Source organism: Bombina bombina, chromosome 4 (genome assembly GCF_027579735.1).
Source record: "Bombina bombina isolate aBomBom1 chromosome 4, aBomBom1.pri, whole genome shotgun sequence".
Lineage (NCBI taxonomy): Eukaryota > Metazoa > Chordata > Amphibia > Anura > Bombinatoridae > Bombina > Bombina bombina.
This window is the reverse complement of record NC_069502.1, coordinates 1221269914-1221291492: the sequence shown is the minus strand read 5'-3', so window position 1 is coordinate 1221291492 and position 21579 is coordinate 1221269914. Positions and strand designations below refer to the sequence as shown.

The following is a 21579-nucleotide window of genomic DNA, read 5'->3' as shown; positions in this document are numbered from 1 at the left end:
TGCTACATACATAGCCACAGTTTTTACTTAATCACAGACATCATAAATATTTAAAAGAGAAGCTCTTAAACTGTCTCACAAATGTCACCTCCAAAACTGGCATGTACACACAAACCCACCCACACATGTACAGGCAAACACATACACATGCAGGCAAGCATGCAGAAGTGCATGTGCGCACACACATGCAGGTACAGACAAACACATAGACATGCAGACACACACAGAAGTGCACATGCAGACACACATGCATGTACAGACAAACACGTATACATGAACACAGAAGTGCACATACTAGCACATGCACACACTGCAGTGCTCTCCAGTTCCATGCTCATTATTTTTCCACGCTCACCAACTCTTTGTTTCTCTTCTCCTCCTCCATCTGAACAACCTTCATGAATTCTGAGAGAACTAAAGAATCCCTGAGATCTGACACACGGCGCCGGAGGACATCTTGCACCATACGGAACCTGCAATAGGATCAGAGGGATAATTATCTCTACTAGCTAGTTTATATTTAATTTTTACCTCTTGCACCTCACCCTGCATGTCTTCTCCTCAAGTTCTTGTTCATCATCCACCTCTTAAACCTCACAATGCATGTTTTTATCCTCAAGTCCCTGCTCATCACCCACCTCCTGCACCTCACCCTGCACGTCGTCTCCTCAAGTCCTTGCTCATCACCCACCTCCTGCACCTAACCCTGCATGTCTTCCCCTCATGTCCTTGCTCATCACCCACCTCCTGCACCTAACCCTGCATGTCTTCTCCTCAAATCCTTGCTCAACACCCACCTCCTGCACCATACCCTGCATCTCTCCTCCTCAACTCCTTGCTCATCACCCACCTCCTGCATCCCACCCTGCATCTCTCCTCCTCAACTCCTTGCTCATCACCCACCTCCTGCAACTCACCCTGCGTGTCTCCTCCTGTCCTTGCTCATCACCTAAGACTTGCAGCTCACCATTCATGTCTTCTCATGAAGTCCTTGCTCACCATTCACCTCCTGCACTTCCACCTGCATGTTTTCTCTTAAAGCTGTTGCTTATCATCTACCTCCTGCACCTCACCCTGCAGTTGTCCTCCTCAAATCCTCACTTGTTTCTCACCTCCTGCATCTCACCCTGCATGTCTTCTTCTCAAGTCCTTGCTCATCACCCACCTCCTGCACCTCACCCTGCATGTCTTCTCCTCAAGTTCTTGTTCATCACCCACCTCCTACACCTCACCCTGCATATCTTCTCCTCAAGTTCTTGTTCATCGCCCACCTCCTACACCTCACCCTGCATATCTTTTCCTCAAGTTCTTGTTCATCATCCACTTCCTACACCTCACCCTGCATGTCTCCTCCTTAAAGGGACAGTCTACACCAGAATTTTTATTGTTTTAAAAGATAGATAATGCCTTTATTACCCATTCCCCAGTTTTACATAACCAACACAGTTATATTAATATACTTTTAACCTCTGTGATTATCTTGTATCTAAGCCTCTGCAAACTGCCCCTTTATTTCAGTTCTTTTGACAGACTTGCAGTTTAGCCAATCAGTGCCTGCTCCCAGATAACTTCACGTGCACGAGCACAGTGTTATCTATATGAAATACGTGAACTAACACCCTCTAGTGGTGAAAACTGTTAAAATGCATTCTGAAAAGAGGTGGGCTTCAAGTTCTAAGAAATTAGCATATGAACCTCCTAGGTTAAGCTTTCAACTAAGAATACCAAGGGAACAAAGCAAAATTGGTGATAAAAGTAAATTGGAAAATTGTTTAAAATTACATGCTCTATCTGAATCATGAAAGTTTATTTTGGCCTAGACTGTCCCTTTAAGTCCTTGCTCATCACCCACCTCCTGCACCTCACCCTGCATGTCTTCTCCTCAAGTTCTTGTTCATCATCCACCTCTTAAGCCTCACAATGCTTGTTTTTATCCTCAAGTCCCTGCTCATCACCCACCTCCTGCATCTCACCCTGCATGTCTTCTCCTCAAGTCCTTGTACATTACCCACCTCCTGCACCTAACCCTGCATGTCTTCTCCTCAAGTCCTTGTACATCACCCACCTTCTGCACCTAACCCTGCATGTCTTCTTCTCATTTCCTTGCTCATCACCCACCTCCTGCACCTAACCCTGCATGTCTTCCCCTCATGTCCTTGCTCATCACCCACCTCCTGCACCTAACCCTGCATGTCTTCTCCTCAAATCCTTGCTCAACACCCACCTCTTGCACCATACCCTGCATCTCTCCTCCTCAACTCCTTGCTCATCACCCACTTCCTGCATCCCACCCTGCATCTCTCCTCCTCATCTCCTTGCTCATCACCCACCTCCTGCAACTCACCCTGCGTGTCTCCTCCAGTCCTTGCTCATCACCTAAGACTTGCAGCTCACCATTCATGTCTTCTCATGAAGTCCTTGCTCATCATTCACCTCCTGCACTTCCACCTGCATGTTTTCTCTTAAAGCTGTTGCTTATCATCTACCTCCTGCACCTCACCCTGCAGTTGTCCTCTTCAAATCCTCACTTGTTTCTCACCTCCTGCATCTCACCCTGCATGTCTTCTTCTCAAGTCCTTGCTCATCACTCACCTCCAGCACCTCACCCTACATGTCTTCTCCTCAGGTCCTCACTCATCAATCACTTTCTACATCTCACCCTGCATGCCTTCTCCTCAAGTTCTTGCTTATTACCTATCTCCTGGACCTTACAATGCATGTCTTCTCCTCAAGTCATTGCTCATCACCCATCTCCTGCACCTCACATGTATTCTCTTCAAGTACTTACTCATCAACCACCTCTTGCACCTCACCCGGCATGTCTTCTCCTCAAGACCTAACTCATCTCCCACCTCCTGCACCTCACCCTGAATGCCTTCTTCTCAAGACCTCATTCATCACCAATGTCCTAACCTCACCATGCATGTTTTCTCCTCAAGTTCCTGCACCTCACACTGCATGTCTTCTCCTCAAGTCCTTGCTCATCACCCATCTTCTGCACCTCACCCTGCATGTTTTCTCCTCAAGACCTTGGTCATCTCTCACATCCCGCACCTCACCTTGATGTCTTCTCCTCAGTCTCTCACCTCCTATATCTACAAATCCATATCTCTAACCATCTTCCTTTAACCTGCCTAGAATATTTTTCCTGTCAATATTTCTTTTTCACATCCTTCATATTGACATGTGTCACCCCATCTCTGTCACCCCATTTGTGTATTGATTTTTTCCCCAATGCTCACCTCTCTTCCACCTCCTGCACCTTCTCCTCCATCTCCTCATTCTTGCGACCTTCTAAGACCTTTGGTCCTCTTGCTCTGTTCCGTAATGAGTGCACAGACATACCCCGTGATTTCACCTCTTTCTCCAGAACAGCAATATTGCGCAGATCTTTGCGGATCACCTGAGGGCTCCTCATGGCTGTGGGCTCTGACAGAAGATCCTCCAGGTTCTGCAGCCACTGCTCCGTGGAGTCCAGCTCATCAAGCAGTTTTCTGACCTTTAAACATAAGAAAGCATAAAGAGAATGTAAGGTGCAAACATTATTACTGTAAACTCCAAGCCCAAGTGTATTATTTTGTATCTACGTTAGTTTAGTTAGTACTTAAAAAGTAACATAGAGAATACTAGGACTTTGAAGCTCTGTGACTTTCAAAGACCACTGACATTGCATTAAATAGATCGTAAAGACAAAAATTAAACATTCATGATTCAGATACACGTTTAAGCAACTTTCCAATTTATTTCTATTATCAAATTTGCTTCATTCTCTTGGTATCCTTTAGAGATGTGCATTCTGCAGTTTCGTTCATTGATGAATGCGGATGTAAGAGGCTGCTTTCGGTATTTGTATCTTTTCGGAAACCGAATATCCTCTTGTGCAAGTGAAACTGGATTTCCACAGATCTTTGTGTGTTTCACTTCCACAAGAGGATATTTGGTTTCTGAAAAGAGCCAAATACCGAAAGCAGCCTCTTACTTCCGCATTCATCAATGAACGAAACTGCCAAACGCACATCTCTAGTATTCTTTGACGAAGGAGCAACAACGCACTACTGGGTGCTAGCTGAATACATCTGGTGAGCCAATGACAACAGGCATATGTTTATAGCCACCAATCAGCAGCTAGCTCATGTATTTCTGCTCCTGAGCCTACATAGCTATGCTCTCCAACAGAGAATGCCAAGAGAACAAAGCAAATTTGATAACAGAAATCAATTGGAAAGTTGATTAAAACTGAATCATTAAAGTTACATTTTTACCTTATTGACAGCTCAGTTATGTGAAAATATCACTACTAAGGTATCTGTGGGTACAAACTTCATGGACCTACCTCTGAGGCTTCAGGTCACTACTAAGGTATCTGTGGGTACAAACGTCATGGATCTACCTCTGAGGCTTCATGTCACTACTAAGGTATCTGTGGGTACAAACTTCATGGACCTACCTCTGAGGCTTCATGTCACTACTAAGGTATCTGTGGGTACAAACTTCATAGACCTACCTCTGAGGCTTCATGTCACTACTAAGGTATCTGTGGGTACAAACTTCATGGACCTACCTCTGAGGCTTCATGTCACTACTAAGGTATCTGTGGGTACAAACTTCATGGACCTACCTCTGAGGCTTCATGTCACTACTAAGGTATCTGTGGGTAATAACTTCATGGACCTACCTCTGAGGCTTCATGTCACTACTAAGGTATCTGTGGGTACAAACGTCATGGACCTACCTCTGAGGCTTCATGTCACTACTAAGGTATCTGTGGGTACAAACTTCATGGACCTACCTCTGAGGCTTCATGTGGAAGACTTTGCATTGCCTCATCCTCTTGGTCATCTGCAGTAGTCCTCCCTCTATAGGTAGTGAGGAAAAAAGTAATGAGTACTGTTTAAACCCTATTGTCACTCTACAATTGTACTAAGCTGGTCCTAATCTATCTCTTAAAGTAACATAAAAATAGGCAATTTTAATATCTGTTGATGTTTGTTTTTACATTTTTTCAAACAGTTGTCTCTATACTGAGAGATGTTTTGTTTTTATGCTTTTGGTGCGTATCATTGTTCTCCAATAAATTACTAGTCAGCCAGTGAGAAATCCGTCCTTAAAGGGCCACTCAATGCAGTAGAAATACAAGTGCATAATAAAAGGACAATGATTTAACACCTAGGGGCCTATTTATTAATGTGCGAGCGGACATGATACAATGTAGCGTACGCTGTCGGCATTTATCATTGCACCAGCAGTTCTTGTGAAATTTTGGTCCAATGCCGACCTTCTTAGATTCTTGCACCTGGGCCCTGTGGTTTCTAGTTACGCCTCTGTTCGGCCCCCTACTCTGAATTTCAAATAAGCAGTAGATTTTTTTCTGAATTATTTTTATTTGTTCTCCCAATTTCCAGCCCCCTGTATCATGTGACAGACATCAGCCAATCACAGACTAGTACATGTATACCCTGTGAGCTTGTGCGCATGCTTAGTAGGATCGTGTTCCCCAGAAAGTGTGAATATAAAAAAATTTGCAAAATTTGATAATGGCAGTAAATTAGAAAGTGTCTTAAAACTGCTGCTCTGTCTGAATCATAAGATTATTTTGACTTGAGTGTCCCTTTAAGGACCATCAATAGATCCCTAAGTTTCAAAAGCTGAATAAAAAGTTTTAACCTTTTTAGCATTTAAAAACAATATTGTTAACTTGTGTTTTTTATCATATTTACAGCAAACTGCAGACGGCCACAATCAGGTTTATTTGCACTATACCAGGCTAATGTAGAAGTTAGATTTGCTTAGGACAGAGGTTCTGCAGATGGCCACAAGCAGGTTTATTTGCACTATACCAGGCTAATGTAGAAGTTAGATTTGCTTAGGACAGAGGTTCTGCAGACGGCCACAAGCAGGTTTATTTGCACTATACCAGGCTAATGTAGAAGTTAGATTTGCTTAGGACAGAGGTTCTGCAGACGGCCACAAGCAGGTTTATTTGCACTATACCAGGCTAATGTAGAAGTTAGATTTGCTTAGGACAGAGGTTCTGCAGACGGCCACAAGCAGGTTTATTTGCACTATACCAGGCTAATGTAGAAGTTAGATTTGCTTAGGACAGAGGTTCTGCAGACGGCCACAAGCAGGTTTATTTGCACTATACCAGGCTAATGTAGAAGTTAGATTTGCTTACGACAGAGGTTCTGCAGACGGCCACAAGCAGGTTTATTTGCACTATACCAGGCTAATGTAGAAGTTAGATTTGCTTAGGACAGAGGTTCTGCAGACGGCCACAAGCAGGTTTATTTGCACTATACCAGGCTAATGTAGAAGTTAGATTTGCTTAGGACAGAGGTTCTGCAGACGGCCACAAGCAGGTTTATTTGCACTATACCAGGCTAATGTAGAAGTTAGATTTGCTTAGGACAGAGGTTCTGCAGACGGCCACAAGCAGGTTTATTTCCACTATACCAGGCTAATGTAGAAGTTAGATTTGCTTAGGACAGAGGTTCTGCAGACGGCCACAAGCAGGTTTATTTGCACTATACCAGGCTAATGTAGAAGTTAGATTTGCTTAGGACAGAGGTTCTGCAGACGGGCCACAAGCAGGTTTATTTGCACTATACCAGGCTAATGTAGAAGTTAGATTTGCTTAGGACAGAGGTTCTGCAGACGGCCACAAGCAGGTTTATTTGCACTATACCAGGCTAATGTAGAAGTTAGATTTGCTTAGGACAGAGGTTCTGCAGACGGGCCACAAGCAGGTTTATTTGCACTATACCAGGCTAATGTAGAAGTTAGATTTGCTTAGGACAGAGGTTCTGCAGACGGCCACAAGCAGGTTTATTTGCACTATACCAGGCTAATGTAGAAGTTAGATTTGCTTAGGACAGAGGTTCTGCAGACGGCCACAAGCAGGTTTATTTGCACTATACCAGGCTAATGTAGAAGTTAGATTTGCTTAGGACAGAGGTTCTGCAGACGGCCACAAGCAGGTTTATTTGCACTATACCAGGCTAATGTAGAAGTTAGATTTGCTTAGGACAGAGGTTTCTGCAGTAGAAATACAAGTGCATAATAAAAGGACAATGATTTAACACCTAGGGGCCTATTTATTAATGTGCGAGCGGACATGATACAATGTAGCGTACGCTGTCGGCATTTATCATTGCACCAGCAGTTCTTGTGAAATTTTGGTCCAATGCCGACCTTCTTAGATTCTTGCACCTGGGCCCTGTGGTTTCTAGTTACGCCTCTGTTCGGCCCCCTACTCTGAATTTCAAATAAGCAGTAGATTTTTTTCTGAATTATTTTTATTTGTTCTCCCAATTTCCAGCCCCCTGTATCATGTGACAGACATCAGCCAATCACAGACTAGTACATGTATACCCTGTGAGCTTGTGCGCATGCTTAGTAGGATCGTGTTCCCCAGAAAGTGTGAATATAAAAAAATTTGCAAAATTTGATAATGGCAGTAAATTAGAAAGTGTCTTAAAACTGCTGCTCTGTCTGAATCATAAGATTATTTTGACTTGAGTGTCCCTTTAAGGACCATCAATAGATCCCTAAGTTTCAAAAGCTGAATAAAAAGTTTTAACCTTTTTAGCATTTAAAAACAATATTGTTAACTTGTGTTTTTTATCATATTTACAGCAAACTGCAGACGGCCACAATCAGGTTTATTTGCACTATACCAGGCTAATGTAGAAGTTAGATTTGCTTAGGACAGAGGTTCTGCAGATGGCCACAAGCAGGTTTATTTGCACTATACCAGGCTAATGTAGAAGTTAGATTTGCTTAGGACAGAGGTTCTGCAGACGGCCACAAGCAGGTTTATTTGCACTATACCAGGCTAATGTAGAAGTTAGATTTGCTTAGGACAGAGGTTCTGCAGACGGCCACAAGCAGGTTTATTTGCACTATACCAGGCTAATGTAGAAGTTAGATTTGCTTAGGACAGAGGTTCTGCAGACGGCCACAAGCAGGTTTATTTGCACTATACCAGGCTAATGTAGAAGTTAGATTTGCTTAGGACAGAGGTTCTGCAGACGGCCACAAGCAGGTTTATTTGCACTATACCAGGCTAATGTAGAAGTTAGATTTGCTTACGACAGAGGTTCTGCAGACGGCCACAAGCAGGTTTATTTGCACTATACCAGGCTAATGTAGAAGTTAGATTTGCTTAGGACAGAGGTTCTGCAGACGGCCACAAGCAGGTTTATTTGCACTATACCAGGCTAATGTAGAAGTTAGATTTGCTTAGGACAGAGGTTCTGCAGACGGCCACAAGCAGGTTTATTTGCACTATACCAGGCTAATGTAGAAGTTAGATTTGCTTAGGACAGAGGTTCTGCAGACGGCCACAAGCAGGTTTATTTCCACTATACCAGGCTAATGTAGAAGTTAGATTTGCTTAGGACAGAGGTTCTGCAGACGGCCACAAGCAGGTTTATTTGCACTATACCAGGCTAATGTAGAAGTTAGATTTGCTTAGGACAGAGGTTCTGCAGACGGGCCACAAGCAGGTTTATTTGCACTATACCAGGCTAATGTAGAAGTTAGATTTGCTTAGGACAGAGGTTCTGCAGACGGCCACAAGCAGGTTTATTTGCACTATACCAGGCTAATGTAGAAGTTAGATTTGCTTAGGACAGAGGTTCTGCAGACGGGCCACAAGCAGGTTTATTTGCACTATACCAGGCTAATGTAGAAGTTAGATTTGCTTAGGACAGAGGTTCTGCAGACGGCCACAAGCAGGTTTATTTGCACTATACCAGGCTAATGTAGAAGTTAGATTTGCTTAGGACAGAGGTTCTGCAGACGGCCACAAGCAGGTTTATTTGCACTATACCAGGCTAATGTAGAAGTTAGATTTGCTTAGGACAGAGGTTCTGCAGACGGCCACAAGCAGGTTTATTTGCACTATACCAGGCTAATGTAGAAGTTAGATTTGCTTAGGACAGAGGTTTCTAAACTAACCAGCTGTAGCATGTGAAGCTGATGGGGCCTATCTATCATGCTCTGAATGGAGCTTGATGCCCCGTGTTTCTGGCGAGTCTGCAGACTCGCCAGAAACATCAGTTATGAAGCAGCGGTGTGTTACGGGCTATGCTGCCCTCCACTGTCTGTTATGAAGCAGCGGTCACAAAGACCGCTGCTCCATAACCTGTCGGCCTGCTCTGAGCAGGCGGACAGACATCGCCGGAAATCAACCCGATCGAGTACGATCGGGTTGATTGACACCCCCCTGCTGGCGGCCTATTGGCCGCGAGGCTGCAGTGGGCAGCGTTGCACCAGCAGCTCTTGTGAGCTGCTGGTGCAATGCTGAATACGGTGAGCAATACGCTCGACGTATTCAGCGAGGTCTTGCGGACCTGATCCGCACTGACGGTCCGCCAGACTTTCTTAAATAGTGGCCGATGTATCTTTGTTCTAAGCCTGTGACAGTGCAACATCTCACAATAATACAAATGATAATACTTATCTGCTGCTTATTCACAGTGTGCACGTGCACTTTATGGATTGGTGGTTTTACGATATACATTTATTAAAGGGATAGGGAAGTCAAAATTAACCTTGAATGATTCAGATAGAGAATGTAATTTTAAGACCCTTTTAAATTCACTTCTGTTTTCAAACGTGCTTTGTTCTCTTGGTATCCCTTATTGAAAAAGAATATGCACATATCCTGCACTAGTGGGAGTTAGCTGCTGATTGGTGCCTGCACACATTTGTCTCTTGTGATTGGCTAACTAGACGTCTTCAGCTAGCTCTCAGTAGTGCAATGCTGTTCCTTCAGCAAAGGATAACAAGAGAATGAAGCAACTGTTATAATAGAAGTAAAGTTGTTTAAAACGGTATGTTCTATTCAAATCATGAAACAACATTTAATTGTTACTTTTGTATATTTAGGTCACTAACGGCTAGATTTAGAGTTCTGCGGCCAAAGGGGTGCGTTAGCTACGCGTGCTTTTTCCCCCCCGCACCTTTTAAATACCGCTGGTATTTAGAGTTCACAGAAGGGCTGCGTTAGACTCCAAAAAGGGAGCGTAGAGCATATTTTTACCGCCACTGCAACTCTAAATACCAGCGGTGCTTACGGACGCGGCCAGCCTCAAAAACGTGCTTGTGCACGATTCCCCCATAGGAAACAATGAGGCAGTTTGAGCTGAAAAAAAACCTAACACCTGCAAAAAAGCCGCGTTCAGCTCCTAACGCAGCCCCATTGTTTCCTATGGGGAAACACTTCCTACGTCTGCACCTAACACCCTAACATGTACCCCGAGTCTAAACACCCCTAACCTTACACTTATTAACCCCTAATCTGCCGCCCCGACATCGCCGACACCTGCATTATATTATTAACCCCTAATCTGCCGCCCCCGCTATCGCTGACCCCTGCATATTATTATTAACCCCTAATCTGCCGCTCCGTACACCGCCGCAACCTACATTATACCTATGTACCCCTAATCTGCTGCCCCTAACATCGCCGACCACTATGTTATATTTATTAACCCCTAATCTGCCGCCCCCGTTATCGCTGACACCTGCATATTATTATTAACCCCTAATCTGCCGCTCCATACACCGCCGCAACCTACATTATACCTATGTACCCCTAATCTGCTGCCCCTAACACCTCCGACCCCTATATTATATTTATTAACCCCTAATCTGCCGCCCCCAACGTCGCCTCCACCTACCTACAATAATTAACCCCTAATCTTCCGACTGGATCTCACCGCTACTATAATAAATGTATTAACCCCTAAAGCTAAGTCTAACCCTAACACTAACACCCCCCTAACATAAATATAATTTAAATCTAACGAAATAAATTAACTCTTATTAAATAAATTAATCCAATTTAAAGCTAAATACTTACCTGTAAAATAAACTAATATAGCTACAATATAAATTATAATTATATTGTAGCTATTTTAGGATTAACATTTATTTTACAGGCAACTTTGTAATTATTTTAACCAGGTACAATATCTATTAAATAGTTATTTACTCTTTAATAGCTACCTAGTTAAAATAATTACAAAATTACCTGTAAAATAAATCCTAACCTAAGTTACAATTAAACCTAACACTACACTATCAATAAATTAATTAAATAAAATACCTACAATTACCCACAATTAAACCTAACACTACACTATCAATAAATTAATTAAATACAATACCTACAAATAAATACAATTAAATAAACTAACTAAAGTACAAAAAATAAAAAAGAACTAAGTTACAAAAAAATAAAAAAATATTTACAAACATTAGAAAAATATTACAACAATTTTAAACTAATTACACCTACTCTAAGCCCCCTTATAAAATAACAAAGCCCCCCAAAATAAAAAAATGCCCTACCCTATTCTAAATTACTAAAGTTCAAAGCTCTTTTACCTTACCAGCCCTGAAAAGGGCCCTTTGCGGGGCATGCCCCAAAGAATTCAGCTCTTTTGCCTGTAAAAAAAACACATACAATACCCCCCCCAACATTACAACCCACCACCCACATACCCTTAATCTAACCCAAACCCCCCTTAAATAAACCTAACACTAAGCCCCTGAAGATCTTCCTACCTTATCTTCACCACGCCGGGTTCACCGATCGATCCAGAAGAGCTCCTCCGATGTCTTGATCCAAGCCCAAGCGGAGGGCTGAAGATGTCCATGATCCGACTGAAGTCTTCTATCAAGCGGCATCTTCAATCTTCTTTCTTCCGGATCCATGTTCATCCCGCCGACGCGGAACATCCATCTTCACCGACGACTTCCCGACGAATGACGGTTCCTTTAAGGGACGTCATCCAAGATGGCGTCCCTCGAATTCCGATTGGCTGATAGGATTCTATCAGCCAATCGGAATTAAGGTAGGAAAATTCTGATTGGCTGATGGAATCAGCCAATCAGAATCAAGTTCAATCCGATTGGCTGATCCGATCAGCCAATCAGATTGAGCTTGCATTCTATTGGTTGTTCCGATCAGCCAATAGAATGTGAGCTCAATCTGATTGGCTGATCGGATCAGCCAATCGGATTGAACTTGATTCTGATTGGCTGATTTCATCAGCCAATCAGAATTTTCCTACCTTAATTCCGATTGGCTGATAGAATTCTATCAGCCAATCGGAATTCGAGGGACGCCATCTTGGATGATGTCCCTTAAAGGAACGGTCATTCGTCGGGAAGTCGTCGGTGAAGATGGATGTTCCGCGTCGGCGGGATGAACATGGATCCGGAAGAAAGAAGATTGAAGATGCCGCTTGATAGAAGACTTCAGCCGGATCATGGACCTCTTCAGCTCCCGCTTGGATGAAGACTTCAGTCGGATCATGGACATCTTCAGCCCCCCGCTTGGGCTTGGATCAAGACATCGGAGGAGCTCTTCTGGATCGATCGGTGAACCCGGCGTGGTGAAGATAAGGTAGGAAGATCTTCAGGGGCTTAGTGTTAGGTTTATTTAAGGGGGGTTTGGGTTAGATTAGGGGTATGTGGGTGGCGGGTTGTAATGTTGGGGGGGGGTATTGTATGTGTTTTTTTACAGGCAAAAGAGCTGAATTCTTTGGGGCATGCCCCGCAAAGGGCCCTTTTCAGGGCTGGTAAGGTAAAAGAGCTTTGAACTTTTTTAATTTAGAATAGGGTAGGGCATTTTTTTATTTTGGGGGGCTTTGTTATTTTATTAGGGGGCTTACAGTAGGTGTAATTAGTTTAAAAATGTTGTAATATTTTTCTAATGTTTGTAAATATTTTTTTATTTTTTGTAACTTAGTTCTTTTTTATTTTTTGTACTTTAGTTAGTTTATTTAATTGTATTTATTTGTAGGTATTGTATTTAATTAATTTATTGATAGTGTAGTGTTAGGTTTAATTGTAGATAATTGTAGGTATTTTATTTAATTTATTTAATGATAGTGTAGTGTTAGGTTTAATTGTAACTTAGGTTAGGATTTATTTTACAGGTAATTTTGTAATTATTTTAACTAGGTAACTATTAAATAGTTATTAACTATTTAATAGCTAATGTACCTGGTTAATATAATTACAAAGTTGCCTGTAAAATAAATATTAATCCTAAAATAGCTACAATATAATTATAATTTATATTGTAGCTATATTAGGGTTTATTTTACAGGTAAGTATTTAGCTTTAAATAGGAATAATTTATTTAATAATAGTTAATTTATTTCGTTAGATTTAAATTATATTTAAGTTAGGGGGTGTTAGGGTTAGACTTAGCTTTAGGGGTTAATACATTTATTATAGTAGCGGTGAGATCCGGTCGGCAGATTAGGGGTTAATTATTGTAGGTAGGTGGAGGCGACGTTGGGGGCGGCAGATTAGGGGTTAATAAATATAATATAGGGGTCGGCTGTGTTAGGGGCAGCAGATTAGGGGTACATAGGGATAATGTAGGTTGCGGCGGTGTACGGAGCGGCAGATTAGGGGTTAAACAAATATGCAGGTGTCAGCGATAGCGGGGGTGGCAGATTAGGGGTTAATAAATATAATATAGGGGTCGGCGATGTTAGGGGCAGCAGATTAGGGGTACATAGGGATAACGTAGCTGGCGGCGGTGTACGGAGCGGCAGATTAGGCGTTAAAAATGTTAATAGAGTGGCGGCAATGTGGGGGGGCCTCAGTTTAGGGGTACATAAGTAGTTTATGGGTGTTAGTGTACTTTAGAGCACAGTAGTTAAGAGCTTTATAAACCGGCGTTAGCCCAGAAAGCTCTTAACCACTGACTTTTTTCTGCGGCTGGAGTCTTGTCGATTTCTAACGCTCACTTCAGCCACGACTCTAAATACCGGCGTTAGAAAAATCCCATTGAAAAGATAGGATACGCAAATGACCTAAGGGGATCTGCAGTATGGAAAAGTCGCGGCTGGAAAGTGAGCGTTAGACCCTTTCCTGACTGACTCCAAATACCAGCGGGCGGTAAAAACCAGCGTTAGGAGCCTCTGACGCTGGTTTTGACGGCTACCGCCCAACTCTAAATCTAGGCCTAAGACTTTTTCTTTTTCAGGTATAGTAGTTATGGTTATAGCTTGAGGGATACAAATTAGGGATGAGTGAATTTGTTTAAATTTGAAAAATCAAATGTTGATAAGAACGAATATTCATAAAAATTTGAAAATTAAATGTTATTTTTGGTTTTCAAATGTAACTTTCGATTTGGAATTTTGGTTTCGATTTCGAATGTAACTATTTTAAATGTTTGTTTCAAATTTGAATATTACATTTATAAAAGATAGCTGTAGATACTATTTCAGAATGAAATATTAACAATGTGATTCACATAAAACCAATTTGAAATGGAATGTTAATTGAATGTAAAATACAGCTAAACAATCGATTATTCAAACAAATATTTTTTAATGTTCTTTAAAATTCAAAAACAAACATTTGAAAACAGAAGATTAGAATGTTATTTGAACATTCAAAATTTGATCAAATTGACTTTGTTCTCTTGGTATTCTCTGTTTAAAAGCATACTTAGGTAGGGTCAGGTGCAGTAATGCACTACTGGGAGCTAGCTTAACACATCGGGTGAGCCAATGACAAAAGCTACCAATCAGAAGCTAGTTCCCAGTAATGCATTCCTGCTTCTGAGCCTAACTAGCTAAAACTTACATTATTGTCTCTTTAAAAAGCTGAGTGATTACACAGAATGTTTGTAACAATCACAAGGATAGGGAGAGACTATTTCAATATTAAAGAGGAAGAATTGCACTTAAATACGTTGTATATTTCTACCTACTAGAGATGATTTCTGAGCGAGTCGCTTTTATAGCTATGATTTTATTAAAGGGTTGGTGGTTGTGTATTATACATAGGCAAGTTACACCTCAGTATTAGGTCTATGTAGTGTGAGTGTCTATACAGTAATTAGCAAATCATTATTATTATTATTATTACACAGTGCAGGGCTATAAGGTGATATCTCAGGCGAGGCCAGTGAGTGTCTATACAGTAATTAGCAAATCATTATTATTATTATTACACAGTGCAGGGCTATAAGGTGATATCTCAGGTGAGGCCAGTGAGTGTCTATACAGTAATTAGCAAATCATTATTATTATTATTATTACACAGTGCAGGGCTATAAGGTGATATCTCAGGCGAGGCCAGTGAGTGTCTATACAGTAATTAGCAAATCATTATTATTATTATTACACAGTGCAGGGCTATAAGGTGATATCTCAGGTGAGGCCAGTGAGTGTCTATACAGTAATTAGCAAATCATTATTATTATTACACAGTGCAGGGCTATAAGGTGATATCTCAGGCGAGGCCAGTGAGTGTCTATACAGTAATTAGCAAATCATTATTATTATTGTTATTACACAGTGCAGGGCTATAAGGTGATATCTCAGGCGAGACCAGTGAGTGTCTATACAGTAATTAGCAAATCATTATTATTATTATTACACAGTGCAGGGCTATAAGGTGATATCTCAGGCGAGGCCAGTGAGTGTCTATACAGTAATTAGCAAATCATTATTATTATTATTATTACACAGTGCAGGGCTATAAGGTGATATCTCAGGTGAGGCCAGTGAGTATCTATACAGTAATTAGCAAATCATTATTATTATTATTATTACACAGTGCAGGGCTATAAGGTGATATCTCAGGCGAGGCCAGTGAGTGTCTATACAGTAATTAGCAAATCCTTATTATTATTGTTATTACACAGTGCAGGGCTATAAGGTGATATCTCAGGTGAGGCCAGTGAGTGTCTATACAGTAATTAGCAAATCATTATTATTATTATTATTATTACACAGTGCAGGGCTATAAGGTGATATCTCAGGCGAGGCCAGTGAGTGTCTATACAGTAATTAGCAAATCATTATTATTATTATTATTACACAGTGCAGGGCTATAAGGTGATATCTCAGGTGAGGTCAGTGAGTGTCTATACAGTAATTAGCAAATCATTATTATTATTACACAGTGCAGGGCTATAAGGTGAAATCTCAGGTGAGGCCAGTGAGTGTCTATACAGTAATTAGCAAATTATTATTATTATTACACAGTGCAGGGCTATAAGGTGATATCTCAGGTGAGGCCAGTGAGTGTCTATACAGTAATTAGCAAATCATTATTATTATTATTACACAGTGCAGGGCTATAAGGTGATATCTCAGGTGAGGCCAGTGAGTGTCTATACAGTAATTAGCAAATCATTATTATTATTATTACACAGTGCAGGGCTATAAGGTGATATCTCAGGTGAGGCCAGTGAGTGTCTATACAGTAATTAGCAAATCATTATTATTATTATTATTACACAGTGCAGGGCTATAAGGTGATATCTCAGGTGAGGCCAGTGAGTGTCTATACAGTAATTAGCAAATCATTATTATTATTACACAGTGCAGGGCTATAAGGTGATATCTCAGGCGAGGCCAGTGAGTGTCTATACAGTAATTAGCAAATCATTATTATTATTATTATTATTACACAGTGCAGGGCTATAAGGTGATATCTCAGGTGAGGCCAGTGAGTGTCTATACAGTAATTAGCAAATCCTTATTATTATTACACAGTGCAGGGCTATAAGGTGATATCTCAGGCGAGGCCAGTGAGTGTCTATACAGTAATTAGCAAATCATTATTATTATTATTATTACACAGTGCAGGGCTATAAGGTGATATCTCAGGTGAGGTCAGTGAGTGTCTATACAGTAATTAGCAAATCATTATTATTATTACACAGTGCAGGGCTATAAGGTGAAATCTCAGGTGAGGCCAGTGAGTGTCTATACAGTAATTAGCAAATCATTATTATTATTATTATTACACAGTGCAGGGCTATAAGGTGATATCTCAGGTGAGGTCAGTGAGTGTCTATACAGTAATTAGCAAATCATTATTATTATTATTATTACACAGTGCAGGGCTATAAGGTGATATCTCAGGTGAGGCCAGTGAGTGTCTATACAGTAATTAGCAAATCATTATTATTATTATTATTACACAGTGCAGGGCTATAAGGTGATATCTCAGGTGAGGTCAGTGAGTGTCTATACAGTAATTAGCAAATCATTATTATTATTATTATTACACAGTGCAGGGCTATAAGGTGATATCTCAGGTGAGACCAGTGAGTGTCTATACAGTAATTAGCAAATCATTATTATTATTATTACACAGTGCAGGGCTATAAGGTGATATCTCAGGCGAGGCCAGTGAGTGTCTATACAGTAATTAGCAAATCATTATTATTATTATTATTACACAGTGCAGGGCTATAAGGTGATATCTCAGGTGAGGCCAGTGAGTATCTATACAGTAATTAGCAAATCATTATTATTATTATTATTACACAGTGCAGGGCTATAAGGTGATATCTCAGGCGAGGCCAGTGAGTGTCTATACAGTAATTAGCAAATCATTATTATTATTATTACACAGTGCAGGGCTATAAGGTTATATCTCAGGTGAGGCCAGTGAGTGTCTATACAGTAATTAGCAAATCATTATTATTATTGTTATTACACAGTGCAGGGCTATAAGGTGATATCTCAGGTGAGGCCAGTGAGTGTCTATACAGTAATTAGCAAATCCTTATTATTATTACACAGTGCAGGGCTATAAGGTGATATCTCAGGCGAGGCCAGTGAGTGTCTATACAGTAATTAGCAAATCATTATTATTATTATTATTACACAGTGCAGGGCTATAAGGTGATATCTCAGGTGAGGTCAGTGAGTGTCTATACAGTAATTAGCAAATCATTATTATTATTACACAGTGCAGGGCTATAAGGTGAAATCTCAGGTGAGGCCAGTGAGTGTCTATACAGTAATTAGCAAATTATTATTATTATTACACAGTGCAGGGCTATAAGGTGATATCTCAGGTGAGGCCAGTGAGTGTCTATACAGTAATTAGCAAATCATTATTATTATTATTACACAGTGCAGGGCTATAAGGTGATATCTCAGGTGAGGCCAGTGAGTGTCTATACAGTAATTAGCAAATCATTATTATTATTATTACACAGTGCAGGGCTATAAGGTGATATCTCAGGTGAGGCCAGTGAGTGTCTATACAGTAATTAGCAAATCATTATTATTATTACACAGTGCAGGGCTATAAGGTGATATCTCAGGCGAGGCCAGTGAGTGTCTATACAGTAATTAGCAAATCATTATTATTATTATTATTATTACACAGTGCAGGGCTATAAGGTGATATCTCAGGTGAGGCCAGTGAGTGTCTATACAGTAATTAGCAAATCCTTATTATTATTACACAGTGCAGGGCTATAAGGTGATATCTCAGGCGAGGCCAGTGAGTGTCTATACAGTAATTAGCAAATCATTATTATTATTATTATTACACAGTGCAGGGCTATAAGGTGATATCTCAGGTGAGGCCAGTGAGTGTCTATACAGTAATTAGCAAATCCTTATTATTATTACACAGTGCAGGGCTATAAGGTGATATCTCAGGCGAGGCCAGTGAGTGTCTATACAGTAATTAGCAAATCATTATTATTATTATTACACAGTGCAGGGCTATAAGGTGATATCTCAGGTGAGGCCAGTGAGTGTCTATACAGTAATTAGCAAATCATTATTATTATTATTATTACACAGTGCAGGGCTATAAGGTGATATCTCAGGTGAGGCCAGTGAGTGTCTATACAGTAATTAGCAAATCATTATTATTATTATTATTACACAGTGCAGGGCTATAAGGTGATATCTCAGGTGAGGCCAGTGAGTGTCTATACAGTAATTAGCAAATCATTATTATTATTACACAGTGCAGGGCTATAAGGTGATATCTCAGGCGAGGCCAGTGAGTGTCTATACAGTAATTAGCAAATCCTTATTATTATTACACAGTGCAGGGCTATAAGGTGATATCTCAGGTGAGGCCAGTGAGTGTCTATACAGTAATTAGCAAATCATTATTATTATTACACAGTGCAGGGCTATAAGGTGATATCTCAGGCGAGGCCAGTGAGTGTCTATACAGTAATTAGCAAATCCTTATTATTATTACACAGTGCAGGGCTATAAGGTGATATCTCAGGTGAGGCCAGTGAGTGTCTATACAGTAATTAGCAAATCATTATTATTATTATTACACAGTGCAGAGCTATAAGGTGATATCTCAGGTGAGGCCAGTGAGTGTCTATACAGTAATTAGCAAATCATTATTATTATTATTACACAGTGCAGGGCTATAAGGTGATATCTCAGGTGAGGCCAGTGAGTGTGCCCATCCCTTACTTTATTTGTTAGTGACACAAAAACAAATATTATGAAGATTCATTATAACACACGTGTTTATTCCAGTTTGGCACCTTCTGATGTCGTCAGCGTTACACATCACATCACTAAGTGCACTCTTTTCTTTCTGTGGGGACACAAACAAACGGCATTAAATCCCAGGGTTCCCACATAAAAATGCTCAGCTCACACTGAATAAGTACACTGACCTGAATCCCCCCTGCCAGACTTCCCAGGATCCCTTGCTGTAGGTTTCCCACGCTGCTCGGCTGCTCTGCGCTAGGGGTCGCTTGGTTACATTTTTCTCTGGTGAATGAGGAGCTTGGTGCCGGCCTTGGTGACTTCTTTGTCCTAAGGGACAGTACAGGATGTCTGACAAATATAATGAGCTAATAATAGCCGGATACAACAGTGAGTGTTTGTAATAGATAGTGAGCACTCTATTTACCTGAGTGTTTGCTATAGATAGTGAGCGCTCTATTTACCTGAGTGTTTGCTATAGATAATGAGCACTCTACTTACCTGAGTGTTTGTAATAGATAATGAGCACTCTACTTACCTGAGTGTTTGTTATAGATAGTGAGCGCTCTATTTACCTGAGTGTTTGCTATAGATAATGAGCACTCTACTTACCTGAGTGTTTGTAATAGATAATGAGCACTCTACTTACCTGAGTGTTTGCTATAGATAGTGAGCGCTCTATTTACCTGAGTGTTTGCTATAGATATTGTGCGCTCTATTTACCTGAGTGTTTGCTATAGATAGTGAGCACTCTATTTACCTGAGTGTTTGTAATAGATAATGAGCACTCTACTTACCTGAGTGTTTGTTATAGATAGTGAGCACTCTATTTACCTGAGTGTTTGTTATAGATAGTGAGCACTCTATTTACCTGAGTGTTTGTTATAGATAGTGAGCACTCTATTTACCTGAGTGTTTGTAATAGATAGTGAGCACTCTATTTACCTGAGTGTTTGTTATAGACAGTGAGTGCTCTATTTACCTGAGTGTTTGCTATAGATAGTGAGCACTCTATTTACCTGAGTGTTTGCTATAGATAGTGAGCACTCTATTTACCTGAGTGTTTGCTATAGATAGTGAGCACTCTATTTACCAGAGTGTTTGCTATAGATAGTGAGCACTCTATTTACCTGAGTGTTTGCTATAGATAGTGAGCACTATATTTACCTGAGTGTTTGCTATAGATAGTGAGCACTCTACTTACCTGAGTGTTTGCTATAGATAGTGAGCACTCTACTTACCTGAGTGTTTGCTATAGAAAGTGAGCACTCTACTTACCTGAGTGTTTGTTATAGATAGTGAGCGCTCTATTTACCTGAGTGTTTGCTATAGATAGTGAGCACTCTACTTACCTGAGTGTTTGCTATAGATAGTGAGCACTCTATTTACCTGAGTGTTTGTTATAGATAATGAACACTCTATTTACCTGAGTGTTTGTTATAGATAGTGAGCACTCTACTTACCTGGGTGTTTGCTATAGATAGCGAGCACTCTACTTACCTGAGTGTTTGCTATAGATAGTGAGCACTCTATTTACCTGAGTGTTTGTTATAGATAATGAACACTCTATTTACCTGAGTGTTTGTTATAGATAGTGAGCACTCTATTTACCTGAGTGTTTGCTATAGATAGTGAGCGCTCTATTTACCTGAGTGTTTGTAATAGATAATGAACACTCTATTTACCTGAGTGCTTGTTATAGATAGTGAGCACTCTACTTACCTGAGTGTTTGCTATAGATAGCGAGCAGTCTACTTACCTGAGTGTTTGCTATAGATAGTGAGCGCTCTATTTACCTGAGTGTTTGCTATAGATAGTAAGCACTATATTTACCTGAGTGTTTGCTATAGATAGTGAGCGCTCTATTTACCTGAGTGTTTGCTATAGATAGTAAGCACTATATTTACCTGAGTGTTTGCTATAGATAGTGAGCGCTCTATTTACCTGAGTGTTTGTTATAGATAATGAGCACTCTATTTACCTGAGTGTTTGCTATAGATATTGTGCGCTCTATTTACCTGAGTGTTTGTTATAGATAGTGAGCACTCTATTTACCTGAGTGTTTGTTATAGATAGTGAGCACTATATTTACCTGAGTGTTTGCTATAGATAGTGTGCGGTCTATTTACCTGAGTGTTTGCTATAGATAGTGAGCACTCTACTTACCTGAGTGTTTGCTATAGATAGTGAGCGCTCTATTTACCTGAGTGTTTGCTATAGATAGTGAGCGCTCTATTTACCTGAGTGTTTGCTATAGATAGTGAGCACTCTACTTACCTGAGTGTTTGCTATAGATAGTGAGCGCTCT

At 40.5% G+C, this 21579-nt stretch overlaps 1 protein-coding gene across 4 annotated transcripts in view; it reads right to left on the bottom strand.

The window, feature by feature from the left end:
* The window catches only part of LOC128658211 (uncharacterized), a 149781-nt gene that overhangs the window by 118466 nt on the left and 9736 nt on the right, over window positions 1-21579 (bottom strand). For 3 of the 4 annotated variants that reach the window (XM_053712740.1, XM_053712744.1, XM_053712741.1), the window contains exons 2-6: window positions 19460-19601; window positions 19304-19377; window positions 4790-4856; window positions 3243-3499; window positions 356-473 (exon numbers count right to left, since the gene is read on the bottom strand). In XM_053712740.1, coding sequence (XP_053568715.1) covers window positions 356-473; window positions 3243-3499; window positions 4790-4856; window positions 19304-19350 — 489 coding nt within the window. In that variant the 5' untranslated portion in view covers window positions 19351-19377; window positions 19460-19601. The remainder of the gene's footprint in view (window positions 1-355; window positions 474-3242; window positions 3500-4789; window positions 4857-19303; window positions 19378-19459; window positions 19602-21579) is intronic. The other variant, XM_053712742.1, reaches the window with a different exon arrangement.